The sequence below is a fragment of the Podarcis melisellensis genome (assembly GCF_964234715.1).
Source record: "Podarcis melisellensis genome assembly, chromosome: 2".
NCBI classification, from domain to species: domain Eukaryota; kingdom Metazoa; phylum Chordata; class Lepidosauria; order Squamata; family Lacertidae; genus Podarcis; species Podarcis melisellensis.
The window spans coordinates 78423394-78438055 of record NC_138529.1 but is presented as its reverse complement, the minus strand read 5'-3'; the positions used below and the strand labels follow the sequence as shown (position 1 = coordinate 78438055).

Below are 14662 nucleotides of genomic sequence, written 5' to 3'. Positions count from 1 at the left end.
TATTGAAAAATTGACATTATAGGCAAAATAATTCTCCCTTCTATTGCACGCTTGGTCACTCTTTCACAGATTGTGCACGTGGAATCTCTAATATGCAGTCAAGCAGTGATTGATGGTGGATGGTAACATACAATCCTGAGCAGACTTCACCACCAAACAGGCATCAATTCACAGAATATGCTCTGCATATATTGCAAGTGCCTTGATTTTCAGTATTTTTAAAAACAAAAATGTGTGTATGCGTGTCTATATCATCACAGATACATTAGTTGGAATGCAGGCCGATCACATCCCTCTGTACTCTGTTAAAATCAGTACTAAATTCCATAGGCCTAAATTCAACAAATCTTTCTTCTCTCCACGGTCCCTCATTGCTGTGCCAAGGAGGATCTGCCCTCATTACCACTCCACGCCTCATGGCTTTGTGAAGATGAGTTGGACAGGCTGCAAACGGAGGTCTTGCCCCTCTTCACACATTCAAAACCTTGGAGGGGCAGGTCTAAGAAAGCTTTCCCTTACCTTAAAAGATGCCACCAGGTGCTCATCAAATTTGTTGCTGCTTTCAGTATTGTCCTCTTTGAACCCACGCTGCACCTACCACCTTAGGTCTTGCTTGACTGAAGGACGGATGTCTTGAGAGTGTAGGTTGGCAGGTGCTGTGTGGGTCCAAGGGGCATAGCCTGGGTGAAGAAAACCTCACCAGCTGTTCTGCCAATCTGGGTCAGCAGGTTACAAAATCCTACGCAGCCCCTTTAACTTGTGCATCGTGCAACCCATCCTGCATCCCTGGAAGGCGGGTGGGTTGCTGAGCTGAGGAGCAATGAGACCATTGGGAGGCAGAGGAGAGACTTTTCACTAACCCACCTTCTCCACTCCTTCACCCGGCACACCAATTTTGCACCCTGCATTTTCTCTTCCTTTTTCCAGGGGGTTGGGTACAAAAATGCTGCCCTAGCCATTCAGCAGAGCAGGGACCACAGTGAATAGTGATATCCTATAGTAGCCTTCACTGGTCTGGTGCCCTCTAGATGTGCTGGCTTTGGTTATAGGAGTTAGAGTCGAAGGACATCTGGAAGGCACCGTGTTGGTGAAGATGGTTCTATAACCTATGTACGCAGGGAGATCATGCAATAGAGTCCTTCTGGAACTGAATTGCTTTTCCAGTTGAGATTGCCAAGCCCTGCTATGGTTTTAGGAGTTTGGCCAAAGACTGTTTGCTTAGGACAGCCTCCAGTTGAAAACATGTATCCTCTCATTCTGAATACATTACAGCTGCTTCCCATTCGCTGTGTCTTCACACTTTTTTTTTTAAAAAAAAATTAATACACTGTTTCTTTTGGTTTTTTATGGGGGGGGGGGCGGTTCGGGGTTAGTATGTTTTCTTGGTGGATGGCTATATTTTGTGGATTTGGTTTTGCTGCATGTATATCTTATTGTAATTTGGGTTTATTTTTTTGAAAGGGAGTGGGATATAAGTTATTAAAGAAGCAAAATAATACTTATTTTGCTATCAGAAAGCTCTTTTTAAAAGCCTTAGATAAATAGCTTGCCCTGAAAGGGGCCAAACCTTTGTCTCTTCCTCCATTTTCTTACCTTCTAAGCCACCTCTCAAACCTAGATAGGGAAATCACTCATCTTTGTTTGGCAGAGTGTAATCCCCACTATGGCAAGCCCTCCGAGGGCCTTCCCTTCAGTGGAAATCACAAGTGGAGAATTATTTTCATACCAGTCTCCATGAAAAGATGCTCTGCTAGGGACTGAAGGTGCCCAGGGCCATGCCTGCTCCTTTGTCCCAATCTCTTGCAGCAAGGTAAGCTGCGAGGAGTGTCCTGGATAGCTTAGTCGGTAGAGCACGAGACTCTTAATCTCAGGGTTGTGCGTTTGAGCCCCACATTGGGCAAAAGATTTCTGTATAACCCTTGTGGCCACTTCCAACTATGATTCTATAACCTGGTTACAGGAAAGGCTAAATTCTAGGAAGCCTTGGAGCAGGGGAAGGTACTATGTGTGGCTCCCAGGATTGGAACAGGCATGGCCCTGTTTCCTTTACTTGTAGCATGCTTTAAGGAGGAATGTGCTTGACCCAATCCTGTTCTCAAGCATTTGATCTGGGACACTCACCATTGCAGGGGTCGGTCATTGAATCCATAGAGAACTCAAAGCTAGAAAACTGTGTTCCTGAATTCTACTGGCCATGGACAAGGGGTTTTGATGTACAATGGTACCTCGGGTTAAATACGCTTCAGGTTACAGACTCCGCTAACCCAGAAATATTACCTCAGGTTAAAAACTTTGCTTCAGGATCAGAACAGAAATTGTGCCCTGGCGGCACAGCGGCAGCAGGACGTCCCATGAGTTAAAGTGGTACTTCAGGTTGAGAACAGGTTCAGGTTAAGAACGGACCTCCGGAACAAATTAAGTAGTTAACCTGAGGTGCCACTGTATTTAAACTCGCAACCCCCACCCAGTCCCCATGTCCTAAGATGGTACAGTCCAGGTCTGAATTCTGTCTGGAGTTTACACATGGAAGCTATAGCTCTGTGGTTATCTTTGTATCTTCTTCTGCTTCCCGTTACCAAATGAACAGAGTTCAATATGAGACATAAAGCCCTGAGTGTTAATGTCTGGAGGCAAATGAGAAAACAATTGTTAGATTTCTCCTTGGAATAAAGCGCTCTTGCCCCCTTATGTCAAAGTCACCGTTGTGTCTTCAAAGAGATTATTGTCACGTTGTTTGTCTGAAGTCAATGACAAATCGATTATTTTCTCCCTCCTCAGCTATACATAATCCTGTCTGTGTCTGTCTCTTGCAGTGAAAAAGAAAAGAAATTGGCACAAACATGACACTGGTCAAACTACAGAAGTCAAACCTGTTCAGAATGGGAGTCAGGTATTCATCAAGGAACTTCGAAGTCGAACATTCCCCAGGTAAGTTGTTAAATGGTGCCAATGTTTGGGCTATTATCAGCAGACCATACTCTGGGAAAAAATGTGCTTAGATGGTGATTCTTTTCCCTCCAACATGTTTTCCTCTGTAGATTTATATGGGCAATAATCCAAGAGACCTTGAGCTAATTGCTCTCTGCATGATGTCTTGCAGAGACACATTGAAATCTACAAGCCCTTCACCCAAATTTTCACCCTACTTGTTGAAGAATTCAAGATTGTGAAGTCTGCCACGTTTGCCTGATTTGTATCCACCATGCTTCATAATATCTGGAATTGATCCACAGCAATTAGTGGAAGCAGTATAGGCTGTGGGCAGAACAAAATGTGTAAAACATGGGTTGCTTCCATACTAGAGGCTACTGTAATTCGGCAGTAAGCTTCAAGCAGAATTAAAATGGCATTTTGTCTTATTATTAAGATATTTTTTATCCTATCACCAATGGGACTATTATGGTGTCTCCACTTAATACCATACTAACTATGATTATCCAGTGATGTCCAAGCCCAAACTTTTACTTGCTTACAAGTAAGTTTTATTCAGTAAAGAGGGAGTGGTACCTTGGTTGTTGAACTTAATCCGTTCCGGGAGTCCATCCAACTCCTGGAACCATTTGAAAACCAAGGCACGGCTTCCGATTGGCCACAGGACCTTCCTGTACTCAACAGAAGCCCTGTTGGATGTTTGGTTTCCAAAGAACGTTTGAAAACCAGAACACTTACTTCTAGGTTTTTGGCATTCGGGAGCCAAAACGTTTGAGAACTAGGCTGTTCAAAAACCAAGGTATGACACCACAGGGCTTCCGCGGCTTCTGATTGGCTGCTGGAGCTTCCCGCAATGAATCAGAAGCCACGCTTTGATTTTAGAACATTTTGGAAGTTGAACGGACTTCCAGAATGGATTCCATTTGATTTCCAAGGTATGACGGTATAGGGAAGGCACACATGGCATCGGGAATGCAGTCCCTTCAGTTTGTGGAGGCCCCTTCACAAGAGTAACCCATGAAGGGGACAGAAGTATCTTAGAATGGCAAAACAGCTTTAAAATGGGGATATTAAATGATACATTCCTCTCTGCAAACTCCTGATCTATACTCAGTATTGTTAGACAGATAAGATAAACCTGCCCTGAAGGAACCTCTGGCTCCTCTCTAACCAGTGTTGACTAAGAAATAGGAAAAGAGCATCAGGATTACTTAGTGCAAACCCAGGGTAAACAAGTTCACTAATTAAATTAACAAACCCACCGCTAGTGCCAAGTTCCGCTTCAAAACTGAAGTAATAAGAAACTATTTTTAAAAAATTCCCTGCCTCTAGGAGACCAATGTGGAGGATTTGCTTTCACCAACATGGTGGTCTTGCTCATCTGTTTCTTAAACTTTTGTTTGCATCTTCATTGGCTGCCACGTGAAAGGCACTGGTGTCCCGAAAATGAGATGTAGTTCAAAACAAGCACAGAAGAGGGCAGCCATGCATTATCCTAAAAACTTTTTGGTTCTTTATATATTCAAGGATCTGTTATGTTTGCAATCAAATATCACTTTTTACTCTACCCTTCCAAAAAAATATCATTTCATATATGCACCAGAAAATACACAAATACTAAATATCTTGTCTGCTGGGAAGACCTGTATCCCAATGTTTTAAGATATTTTGTTTTCCCCAGATGCTTTTCAGAACCACAGATAACAAAGACTATGTTCAGCCAGTAAGCATACTAATAACAGCAGCCTAGACACAAGGGACCCTGGCACAGGCAATTTCCAAAGCACCAGGCACCAAGTGTCCAGGCACTCTGAAAAACTACACATCCCAGGACCCTTTGCTGCCTTTCACATGCTCCAAAGCTTAGTTTGCATTCTGAATCGGAGAAGAGCTTCTCGGGGAAATGAGGACTGATCATTATGCAGCTAAGCAATGTTCCAAGTGGGAGAAACCTGTGCCACAATTAAAAATAAACTTTGGTGGCATCACTAGATGTGCTCATAACAGAAATACAAACCATTCTTTTAAAGTTCTTCATATTTGTCTGGCTGCTTGATTGAATTACTCGAGACTTAGAGAGGCTCATAGACCAGTGGTGTCTTAATAAGGAGAGCCATACATTGATCTGAAGCCTGCTTCATCAGTAATAAAGGAAAAGAAAATACGGACTGGGTCTGAAAGTCTTTTAATATTGGAATTATTCTTTCTTTTGCTTCGAATTTTTAGTGCTGAAGACGTGGTAATAAAACTGACTGGAAGCCAACTAACAGTTGAATATTTGGAAGAAAATGGATTCACAGAGCCTATCCTCATCCCAAAGAAGGACGGCTTGGGCTTATCTGTACCTGCACCGACGTTTTATGTTAGTGATGTTGAAAACTATGTTGGTACGTATTTTGCTTTTGAGTTCAGAGCCTACTTCATGGAGAGCACTTTGAGGGGAGGCTCTTTCAGGTAGTTCTCCAGTCTGGGAAAACATGTAAACATCCTCACAAACCACTAGTGACTTGGATGGCCAGTCTTCTGAACACAGGAAGATAGGAAGTTGCCTTATACGGAGTCAGTGTGTTGTCCATCTTGCCCAGTGTTGGCAGTGGATTTCCAGAGCTTCAGGCAGGAAGCTATCCCAGGAGGTGCCATGGATTGAAAATGGATTCTGTACCCATGAGCTACAGCCCTTTCTGCCTCCTAGCCATATGATCACATTAATCAGTTTTCAGCCCAAACTTCAGTCAAACTTCACTGTTTCCCCAACTCCCTGTAGCTGCTGTTTCCCCCCATGCCTCATTTGCTGCACAATCTTCTCTTTCAGGCCCAAATGACAGTCCTTAATGGCTGCCCTCTTAACTTGGATTTGGCCCGTTCTTATATAAAGAGAAGGGTGCAAAGGTAAAGGTGCGTGCACAGAATACCATCAAACTATGGGTTAGCATAAATAAGCGTGCTGGTTCACAGGGCAAGAATGGTGGCCATTTTACACCACCCCCATTGGTCCTGCTGCTGTGCTTTGGGCCCAACCATGGTTTGGCTTAGTGTGTGAAGATAGGCTTGTGGTTTGTGTGGCTCCAAGCAGACAGCAAGCTGTAGCCAAGGCTTACTGCTCATGATTAGTCTGAGAGAAACAAACCTTGAGCCCAGGTTCACATGACTTAGCTTCTAGTTGCACAGCAGCAGCAAGACTGGGAGAGGAGTGAAGCAGCTTCCATCTTTGCTTTGTGGACCAGCATGATTGCTAATATCTTCCCCTATTCAGAGCTTCTCCCTTGCTGTCATTCCCTTCCACCGCAGCTGACATCCAATATCTAAAGTGCGCCTGGGGAGAAGGATTATTGGGAGGTGTGCAGTGAGTGTGATAAGGGTTGAATTTTCTTCACACCTGTGCCACTTCTTCTCTAAAAAATTGTGATCCAAACAGACCTGCATTTCAACAGATCTGCTGCCACCTTTTTTAAATATAATAATTTTTATTAGTTTTCGATTAGTCCAATAATAGCTTCATTATAACAATGCCAAATTATAATACATTTACTAATATCAATTGTTCAAATACCAAATTATATAATTTAGGTGGCCCCCGCATGCTAGAATTGATGGTTTGATGGTATTCTTTATTTCTGCATTCCAAAATCTTATTAATTTCAGCCAGTGTGGTGTAGTGGTTAAGAGCGGTAGTCTTGTAATCTGGGGCACCGGGTTCGAGTCTCCGCTCCTCCACCTGCAGCTGCTGGGTGACCTTGGGCCAGTCACACTTCTCTGAAGTCTCTCAGCCCCACTCACCTCACAGAGTGTTTGTTGTGGGGGAGGAAGGGAAAGGAGAATGTTAGCCGCTTTGAGACTCCTGAAGGGGAGTGAAAGGCGGGATATCAAATCCAAACTCCTCCTCCTCTTCTTCTTCTTCTTCTTCTTCTTCTTCTTCTTCTTCTTCTTCTTCTTCTTCTTCTTCATATTCCAGTCAAAATAATAATTATAATCAAAATAATAATAATAATCAAAATAATAATCCCATATACAACAATAATCCCATATACAAGGGACGCAGGTGGCGCTGTGGGTTAAGCCTCAGCGCCTAGGACTTGCCGATCGAAAGGTCGGCGGTTCGAATCCCTGCGGCGGGGTGCGCTCCCGCTGCTCGGTCCCAGCGTCTGCCAACCTAGCAGTTCGAAAGCACCCCTGGGTGCAAGTAGATAAACAGGGACCGCTTACTGGCGGGAAGGTAAACTGCGTTTCCGTGTGCGGCTCTGGCTCGCCAGAGCAGCGATGTCACGCTGGCCACGTGACCCGGAAGTGTCTTCGGACAGCGCTGGCCCCTGGCCTCTTAAGTGAGATGGGCGCACAACCCCAGAGTCTGTCAAGACTGGCCCGGACGGGCAGGGGTACCTTTACCTTTACCTTTATACAACAACTACAATATTAATAATGTCTATTCGTGTTGACACATTAAATGATTTATGAAACTACAGGTGAGGCACTCAAACTATATCCTTGTTCTTCCTGTGTGTGACAATTATTCTGTCCATTATGTTTCCTCCTGTCCTTGTAAAATGTAGTGTCCATCTTTTCCTAGTTGTTGCTGTTCTCCATCATGCCTTGGGCGGAGCTAATATCCCAGGTCTGCTGCTGCCTTGATGTCCCTTTATGAGGACCTGTTACACCCATTTGCCTCTTCTCATCTACACCTTTTATTTGCACCTAGTTTTTTCACTATTCTTTTAGATCACCTAGACCATGAGAGCGTTGCTTACCTGTGGTCTTCCAGATGTAGCTGGACTACAGTTCCCACATACAGGGCCATTGGCTGGTCCAGTTAGGGCTGATGAGAGTCCACAACAACTGGGGGCAACAGGCTTCCCATGACTGTCTTGGACCCATTTCCAACCCCAAAGAGAGGTGCCCTGCATTTAAAAGCTGTGTGTTGCCAGGAGACCTTCTTCCTATCACAGTGCTGAGAGAAGTTGCAGCTGCTGACCAATCCCTGGACATGCAGCTGTTAGAAGAATGAGCTGATATGGTCAAGGATAGCAAATGGGGGGGGGAGTAATTTATGAAATACAAATGGCAGACAGGATGCTCCTGGGTAAAGTGAATCCTGGTTTTCCCATGGCAAACTTAGCCATCCATCCCACCTTCTCCTGTGCAGATGGTGTTTATGCACATCCTAATTGTCCCACATAGTCCCACATTGAACTGAAGTGGTTTTTATTGGCCACATTTGACTGTAAAGAACTGAACAGATTTATTTTCAAAAGCCAGTACAGTGGTACCTCGGGTTACATACACTTCAGGTTACATACGCTTCAGGTTACAGACTCCGCTAACCCAGAAATAGGATCTCGGGTTAAGAACTTTGCTTCAGGATGAGAACAGAAATTGTGCTCTGGCAGCGCAAGGCCCCATTAGCTAAAGTGGTGCTTCAGGTTAAGAACAGTTTCAGGTTAAGGATGGACCTCCGGAACGAATTAAGTACTTAACCCGAGGTACCACTGTACTAGAATCTGTTGGATAATGACTTCTTACAGTTTTATGTGTCTCCATCCCTGCTTATTTATACATTATTTTGAATACTTTGAAAGCAGAAGATGTGATGTAAAAGGTCGTATGAATCAAACAAGGCATTTTAGAAAAGAAAAAAAAATTACATTTGAAAATCCAAGTGTATAACTAAAACGCTGGTAGGAAAACAAGTAAAAGAGACAAATAATGCCATTCCTTCCTGAATGATCAGTAATATCCTAGATTGAAGCCTTTTCTCGATCAGTTGGCCTAGAGATAGTATGGTGTTCTGCCCAAGGGCAGCTGTTCTTTGTGATTCAGAGGTGACAAGCACACTTTGGGGAGGAAGGCTCCTCACTTTATTCCTGTACGGTAAAAATCAGCATAGAAAGCCCATGGCCAGCCTGTTTCTGAGCATAAAGCACAGGAGTGGACTGCATAAAGCATATCCAAGCATAAATTGCGCAATAAGCCTAAACACAGCCTAATTAGCTGAATTGGATTACCATTTGCAGATATGCATACAGGTTAGTAGAGCAAGAAACATAAAGACCAGTGGGGTAAAGCTACATACTCCAGCCCACCAGTTGTGCCCAATCTTAGCTCATGGGATGCCAGGCAAAGCTAGCCTGCAGGAAGTCTAATTCCTGCACCTGGTTTCTATAAAGCAGAAGGCATGAAACAGCGCACAGTGCCTAACCTAGCCTTATGCTTGGCTATTAATCTATCAGGCAAGATCCTACTGCTTTCATCCCTTCAGACTTAAGGTCACCAGTGGGAAGCATCTCTGTTGGCTCTGGGTTCTTCCCTCCCAGTTCTGCATCCGAGTGTCAGGGTGTGTAGCTGTGTAGAAGTGTGTTCCTTTCACAAACTCCTTGGCTTCCTCTTCTATAGTGTTGCACTGTGCCGACAAGACTGACTGGCACATGGGTCATGCACCTGTAGCATTCCTGGAGAAAGGGGAGTTTGACTGTAGATATCCCCTTGGCTTTAAAATGAAAGCAACAGTGTGTGTGCCAAACACTCGTCTTATCTATGCAAGATAACCACCTGGCATTTTCAGGCTTTGATCCTCCCTGTTAGTGTGCTGTTTTTCTTACTTTACCAGCCATGTTGACATTCTGCTATTTCCCACTGAATAAATGCTGAATACACAGATTCATATGAAATCCTACAAGCATGGGGTAAAAATAACAAGCAATGAAACTTCCAGCCCTGTTCAGGCCTTATCCCGAGGCATCAGGGGAAATATTGACAACATCGCACTATCTTCTTGTGCTACAAAGGACTTCCATGATGTGACAATACATATGGTTCCAGCAAATGAACACCAAAGAGCTAAAGCAGGGCTTGTCCAGACAGCTTCAATTTTGGAGAATACTTTGTGATACCTCAGTGGGGACAGCTGCCTTGTAGATGTATTTTAATTTTTTTTCTGCAGCAATGCTTTGCAGGAGGGGATCGTATATTCAGATACACTGACATACCTCAGCAGTGTTTTCACTTTAAAGGTGAAAGCTTGTATGCATTTCATCCTTGGATGTGGCTTTAATTTCAACTTGGGAATTTTAAGAAAAATAAATAGACTAGAGAATTTTTACTGAACATTTTCTGTCGAGCAGTTTGCAGCCTTTTAACACTCTATGACCATGATGCAAGAGATGTTGTACTATCTCTAAAAGAACAGGCCTGCAGTACAGAGGTACTATGTGTTCCATCTCTATCCAACATGTGGTTCGCGATCTACTAGTCGATCGTGGGGGTGTTTGTTGTGGATCATGGTATGAAGCTCCTTATTGATCCCCTAAAAAAGCTCAACAACTCTGGTCAATTCTTCCCCCAAAAAACTCAACAACTCTTGGCAATGATAGTGGGTAGATCATTGCCAGTTTTTTTATACTGGGAGTAAATCGCAGTCTCTTGGGAGTTGACCGTGCCTGGAATAGACCACCCGATTGACTTCCATGACTAGGAGTGCTTTCTACTTGCTCCAGCTGGCACGAAATAGCCTGACCGCAGTAGTTCATGCGCTGATAACCTCAAGACTTGATTATTGTAACACACTTTATGTAGCGTCTTTGTATCTGATCTGAAAAATGCAGCTAGCGCAGAATGTTGTGGCCAGACTGCTCACAGAAGCAGGCTATTGGAAACATGTTATTGCTCTTCTGAGATCTGCACTGTTTGCCAATTTGCTACCAGGTCAGGTTTAAGGTTCTTGTGTGTTAGTTCACAAAGCACCAAGCAGCTTGGGTCCAAGGTACCTTAAGGACCGTTGGATCCCTGATGTTCCATCTTGATCACTGAGATCTTCTGATAGGGCACTTATTGTGGTTCCCCATACCCCCGAGGTTACTAGGGACCAAGTCTTTAGTGTGGCAGGGCCTGCCACTGAAGGCTCAGCAGGAATCATCCTTGTCTTCCTTTAGAGACGTCATTTGAAAACAATGTTATTTAGCCAGGCCTTGGAAATGTGAGTTTTTTTTTAACCAGTGGAGGTTTTGACTTGACTGATATTTTTATTGTTGTAGTTTTTGCGTGGTGTGCATTGCCTTGTATTTTCGTACAAAAGTTTGGCTTATAGATATTTATTTATTTATTTAAATAAATAAATAAATAAATAACAAACCTTGGAGTGGCTCTCAAGCTTTCTATCTATCATCTATCTATCTATCTATCTATCTATCTATCTATCTATCTATCTATCTATCTATCTATCATCTATCTATCTATCTATCATCTATCTATCTATCATCTATCTATCTATCTATCTATCTATCTATCTATCTATCTATCATCTATATCTATCTATCTATCTATCTATCTATCTATCTATCTATCATCTATCATCTAATCTATCATCTATCATCTCTATCTATTTATCATCTATCTATCATCTATCTATCTATATCTATCTATCATCTATCTATCTACCTACCTATCTATCTATCTATCTATCTATCTATCTATCTATCTATCTATCATCTATCTATCATCTATCAACTATATCATCTATCTGTCTATCAGCACAGTTTCACAGAAATATGATATGAACCATTTTCTCCTCAGGCACACCCTGTTGTGACAATCCACCATGCCCTTTGAGTTCCACCTTGGCCCACAACTCATATTGGCTCCAGTTTAACATTCTCATTTTCCTTGGTGTTTCTTTCCCTTTTAGGACCAGAAAGGAGTGTTGATGTCACCGATGTCACCAAACAGAAGGACTGCAAGATGAAGCTAAAGGAATTTGTTGATTACTATTACAGCACTAACAGAAAAAGAGTCCTCAATGTAATTAACTTGGAATTTTCAGATACAAGGTAAGATAGAATGACAGGCTTGCCTTATTTTTGGGATGGGCAGGTGTGTTGCTGGACTTCAATTCCTTCAGCCTCAACCAGCATAATGAATGGTCAGGGGAGATGACAGATGTAGTCGAACAGGATTTGAAGGGTCACTGTTTCTCATCCCTGCCTTACTGCACAGATTCTGAATATTCCCCACCATATTTAGCATTATTTTTTCTAGAGCATTAACAAAGACAATTCCTCAGTAATCCACCTATGTCTTATGTAATGATTGAATCAATGGTTTGGCCTTCCTCTACAGATTATGAAATTGCTTCCAGACGCATTATTCAACTGTGTTTCAGTTTGCTGATTTTTTTTTCTGTGGGCAATGTTTGTGGGCGACTGATGAATATATGATTTGCTGAACCATGTAATTTAAACCTCTTTTTTCTTGTAGGACTTCTGGGCAATCTACATAGACATAAAAAGATTATTACGGGGCAGGAGAATGCTCCTTTATAAACAGAGAAAATGATGAGCTCTGGCAAAAATAAAATAAACAATGGTTGTTTTAGAAGAGAATTCCATCTTATTGGACAAGAGAAAGGAGTGATAATTAATGCAGATTATAGAAAGGCTGAAGGATAATTGCAAGATCATTTCTTTTGTAGTATCCATAGCTCTCTAGGCTGTATTTATTGTTTTAATAATGTAACCCCCTTCCTTCCACACAGAGGATCAAAAGCAATTTCAAAGCTCTGTGATTATAGGTATTTTTCATTAGGTATTTTTTTACAGCTTTTCCTCTATCTGCTGAAAGAATAACGATGGGAAGCATTTTATTCTTGAGGATCGTTGAAACAATCCTCACATGCTGCTGATTTAATCATCAGCCAGGAAATATTGTAGTGCTCGACAAAGAGCATGGCATTTTAACAGGCTCCAAAGTTCTGCCTTGACACGAAGTGTAAATGATACGTACATTTACAATGGGAACATTTTAGTTTTAAGGTCCCACACGAGAGGTGCTTAAAAAGAAGAATATATAATAAAGCTGTTCAGTACTCAGGAAGCATTCAGAAAAAAACTGATAGTACTGTTTGCTCTTACATTTACATGTTTGGGGAGGTAATAAACATTTTGGCAAATCAGTTTCGATATTGGTTATAACAGGTTTATTGAGAGAGAGTGAGAGAGAATGGAGCAGTACCACTAACAGTCAAATTCTATGCATGTCTACTCATAAATGAGCTCCCTTGATGAAAAGGGGGTGGGGTGACTTCCAGGTAAAGTAATCTTTTAGCCTAAAATAATCTTTCTCAGATTTGATTAATCAAACTAAACATACTCAGTCCATATGACATTGAGTTCTTCGAGCCCATTTACCTCATGCTCCTCCCGCCCCCAGTAAAAAGTTCTAAAGTTTTTTTTTTTATACTTCTGCTAAATCGATGTTTTCCAAGGTTGTTGATTCATCCTTCTTGTGTGTGAGAGAGAGATGGCTACATGAGAACTGGTACTTTTGAGAACTGAAATCACTATCCTGAAATTTCCCCGGGAACAGGAGACTGACAGAGATTAGCTCTAATGCTGACTTTAAGCTAATTCCAGTCTTTTTTGCTTTATATTTTAAACAGAATGTCCAGTTTTGTGGAGTCTCCTGATATAGTGAAGAAACTTTCTTGGGCAGAAAATTATTGGCCTGATGATGCTTTGCTGGCAAAACCAAAAGTGACCAAATACTGCCTGATCTGCGTGAAAGACAGCTACACAGATTTTCACATAGACTCCGGTGGAGCTTCTGCCTGGTACCATGTCCTGAAAGTAAGATGCTTTATTCCATATTTGATCATGCACCGTTCCATAGTAATTCCTCTCTTTTCTTGAATATCCCATTTCAGCTCTGCTGCTAAAGTAAGTATTTGACTTAAATATACATACAGTGGTACCTTGGGTGGTACCTTAATTCGTTCCAGTGGTCCGTTCTTAACCTGAAACTGTTCTTAACCTGAAGCACCACTTTAGCTAATGGGGCCTCCTGCTGCCGCCGCGCCATCAGAGCACGATTTCTGTTCTCATCCTGAAGTAAAGTTTTTAACCCGAGGTAATATTTCTGGGTTAGCGGAGTCTGTAATCTAAAGCGTATGTAACCCGAGGTACCACTGTATTAAGGACTTTCAGAAACAAACAGCAGTTTTTAACACGTAGTTTGGGCAGTCATTTTGCAAATGCTCCCCCAAACATCTAGTATAAGACCATGAAGCATGACCTTTCTTTCTCTTTTTAATTGTTTTTATTAAATATTTTCTTGAGTTACAGAAGTGTATACATGGCCTCCGCTTTCAGATTATAAAGTCCTTTTTTACAGATCAGCTATATTGTGGAGGATGAGAAAGGGGGTAGATTTTGTGTCAGTGTTATGTTTTTGTATGAGGTATATAACATATACAGTTTGAGAGAGGAGCAGAATGGTAGCATAGTGCATAGTTAAACTATGGATTTTACTCCTGTGAGGTGCAATGTTAGCCATTAGCTTGGATTTCTTTAAAAGAGGATTAGGCAAATTCATGGAAGATAAGGCTATCATTGGATACGTGTCACAATGGCTATGTTCTCCTTCCATTCTCAGAGGCGATATGCCTCTGAATACCAGTTTATGAGACTCACAAGTGCAGAGAGCACTCTTGTACTCAGGTCCTGTTGCAGGATTCCCATAGCAACCTGGTTGGCCTTTGTGAGAAAGGATGTTAGCCTAATGGGTCTTTGGTCAGAGCCAGCAGGTCCCTTGTCATGTTCTTATAGCTTAAATATGTACATGTATGTTTGCTCCCTGAACCATAGTTCTGTCAGTGCGGTGGTGCTTATAACTTGCCTTTTCCCACTGAACCGTTAAATTGTAGAATTGTAGCGTTGAAGGGGATCTATCTAGTCTAACCCCCGGCAAGGCA

The 14662-nt window shown here is 42.2% G+C and overlaps 1 protein-coding gene across 2 annotated transcripts in view; it reads left to right on the top strand.

Moving 5' to 3' along the window:
* PHF2 (PHD finger protein 2) overlaps positions 1 to 14662 on the top strand; it is a 111284-nt gene that overhangs the window by 65131 nt on the left and 31491 nt on the right. For both annotated transcript variants that reach the window (XM_081898307.1, XM_081898308.1), the window contains exons 3-6: positions 2814 to 2928; positions 5158 to 5318; positions 11603 to 11744; positions 13352 to 13538. In XM_081898307.1, coding sequence (XP_081754433.1) covers positions 2814 to 2928; positions 5158 to 5318; positions 11603 to 11744; positions 13352 to 13538 — 605 coding nt within the window. The remainder of the gene's footprint in view (positions 1 to 2813; positions 2929 to 5157; positions 5319 to 11602; positions 11745 to 13351; positions 13539 to 14662) is intronic.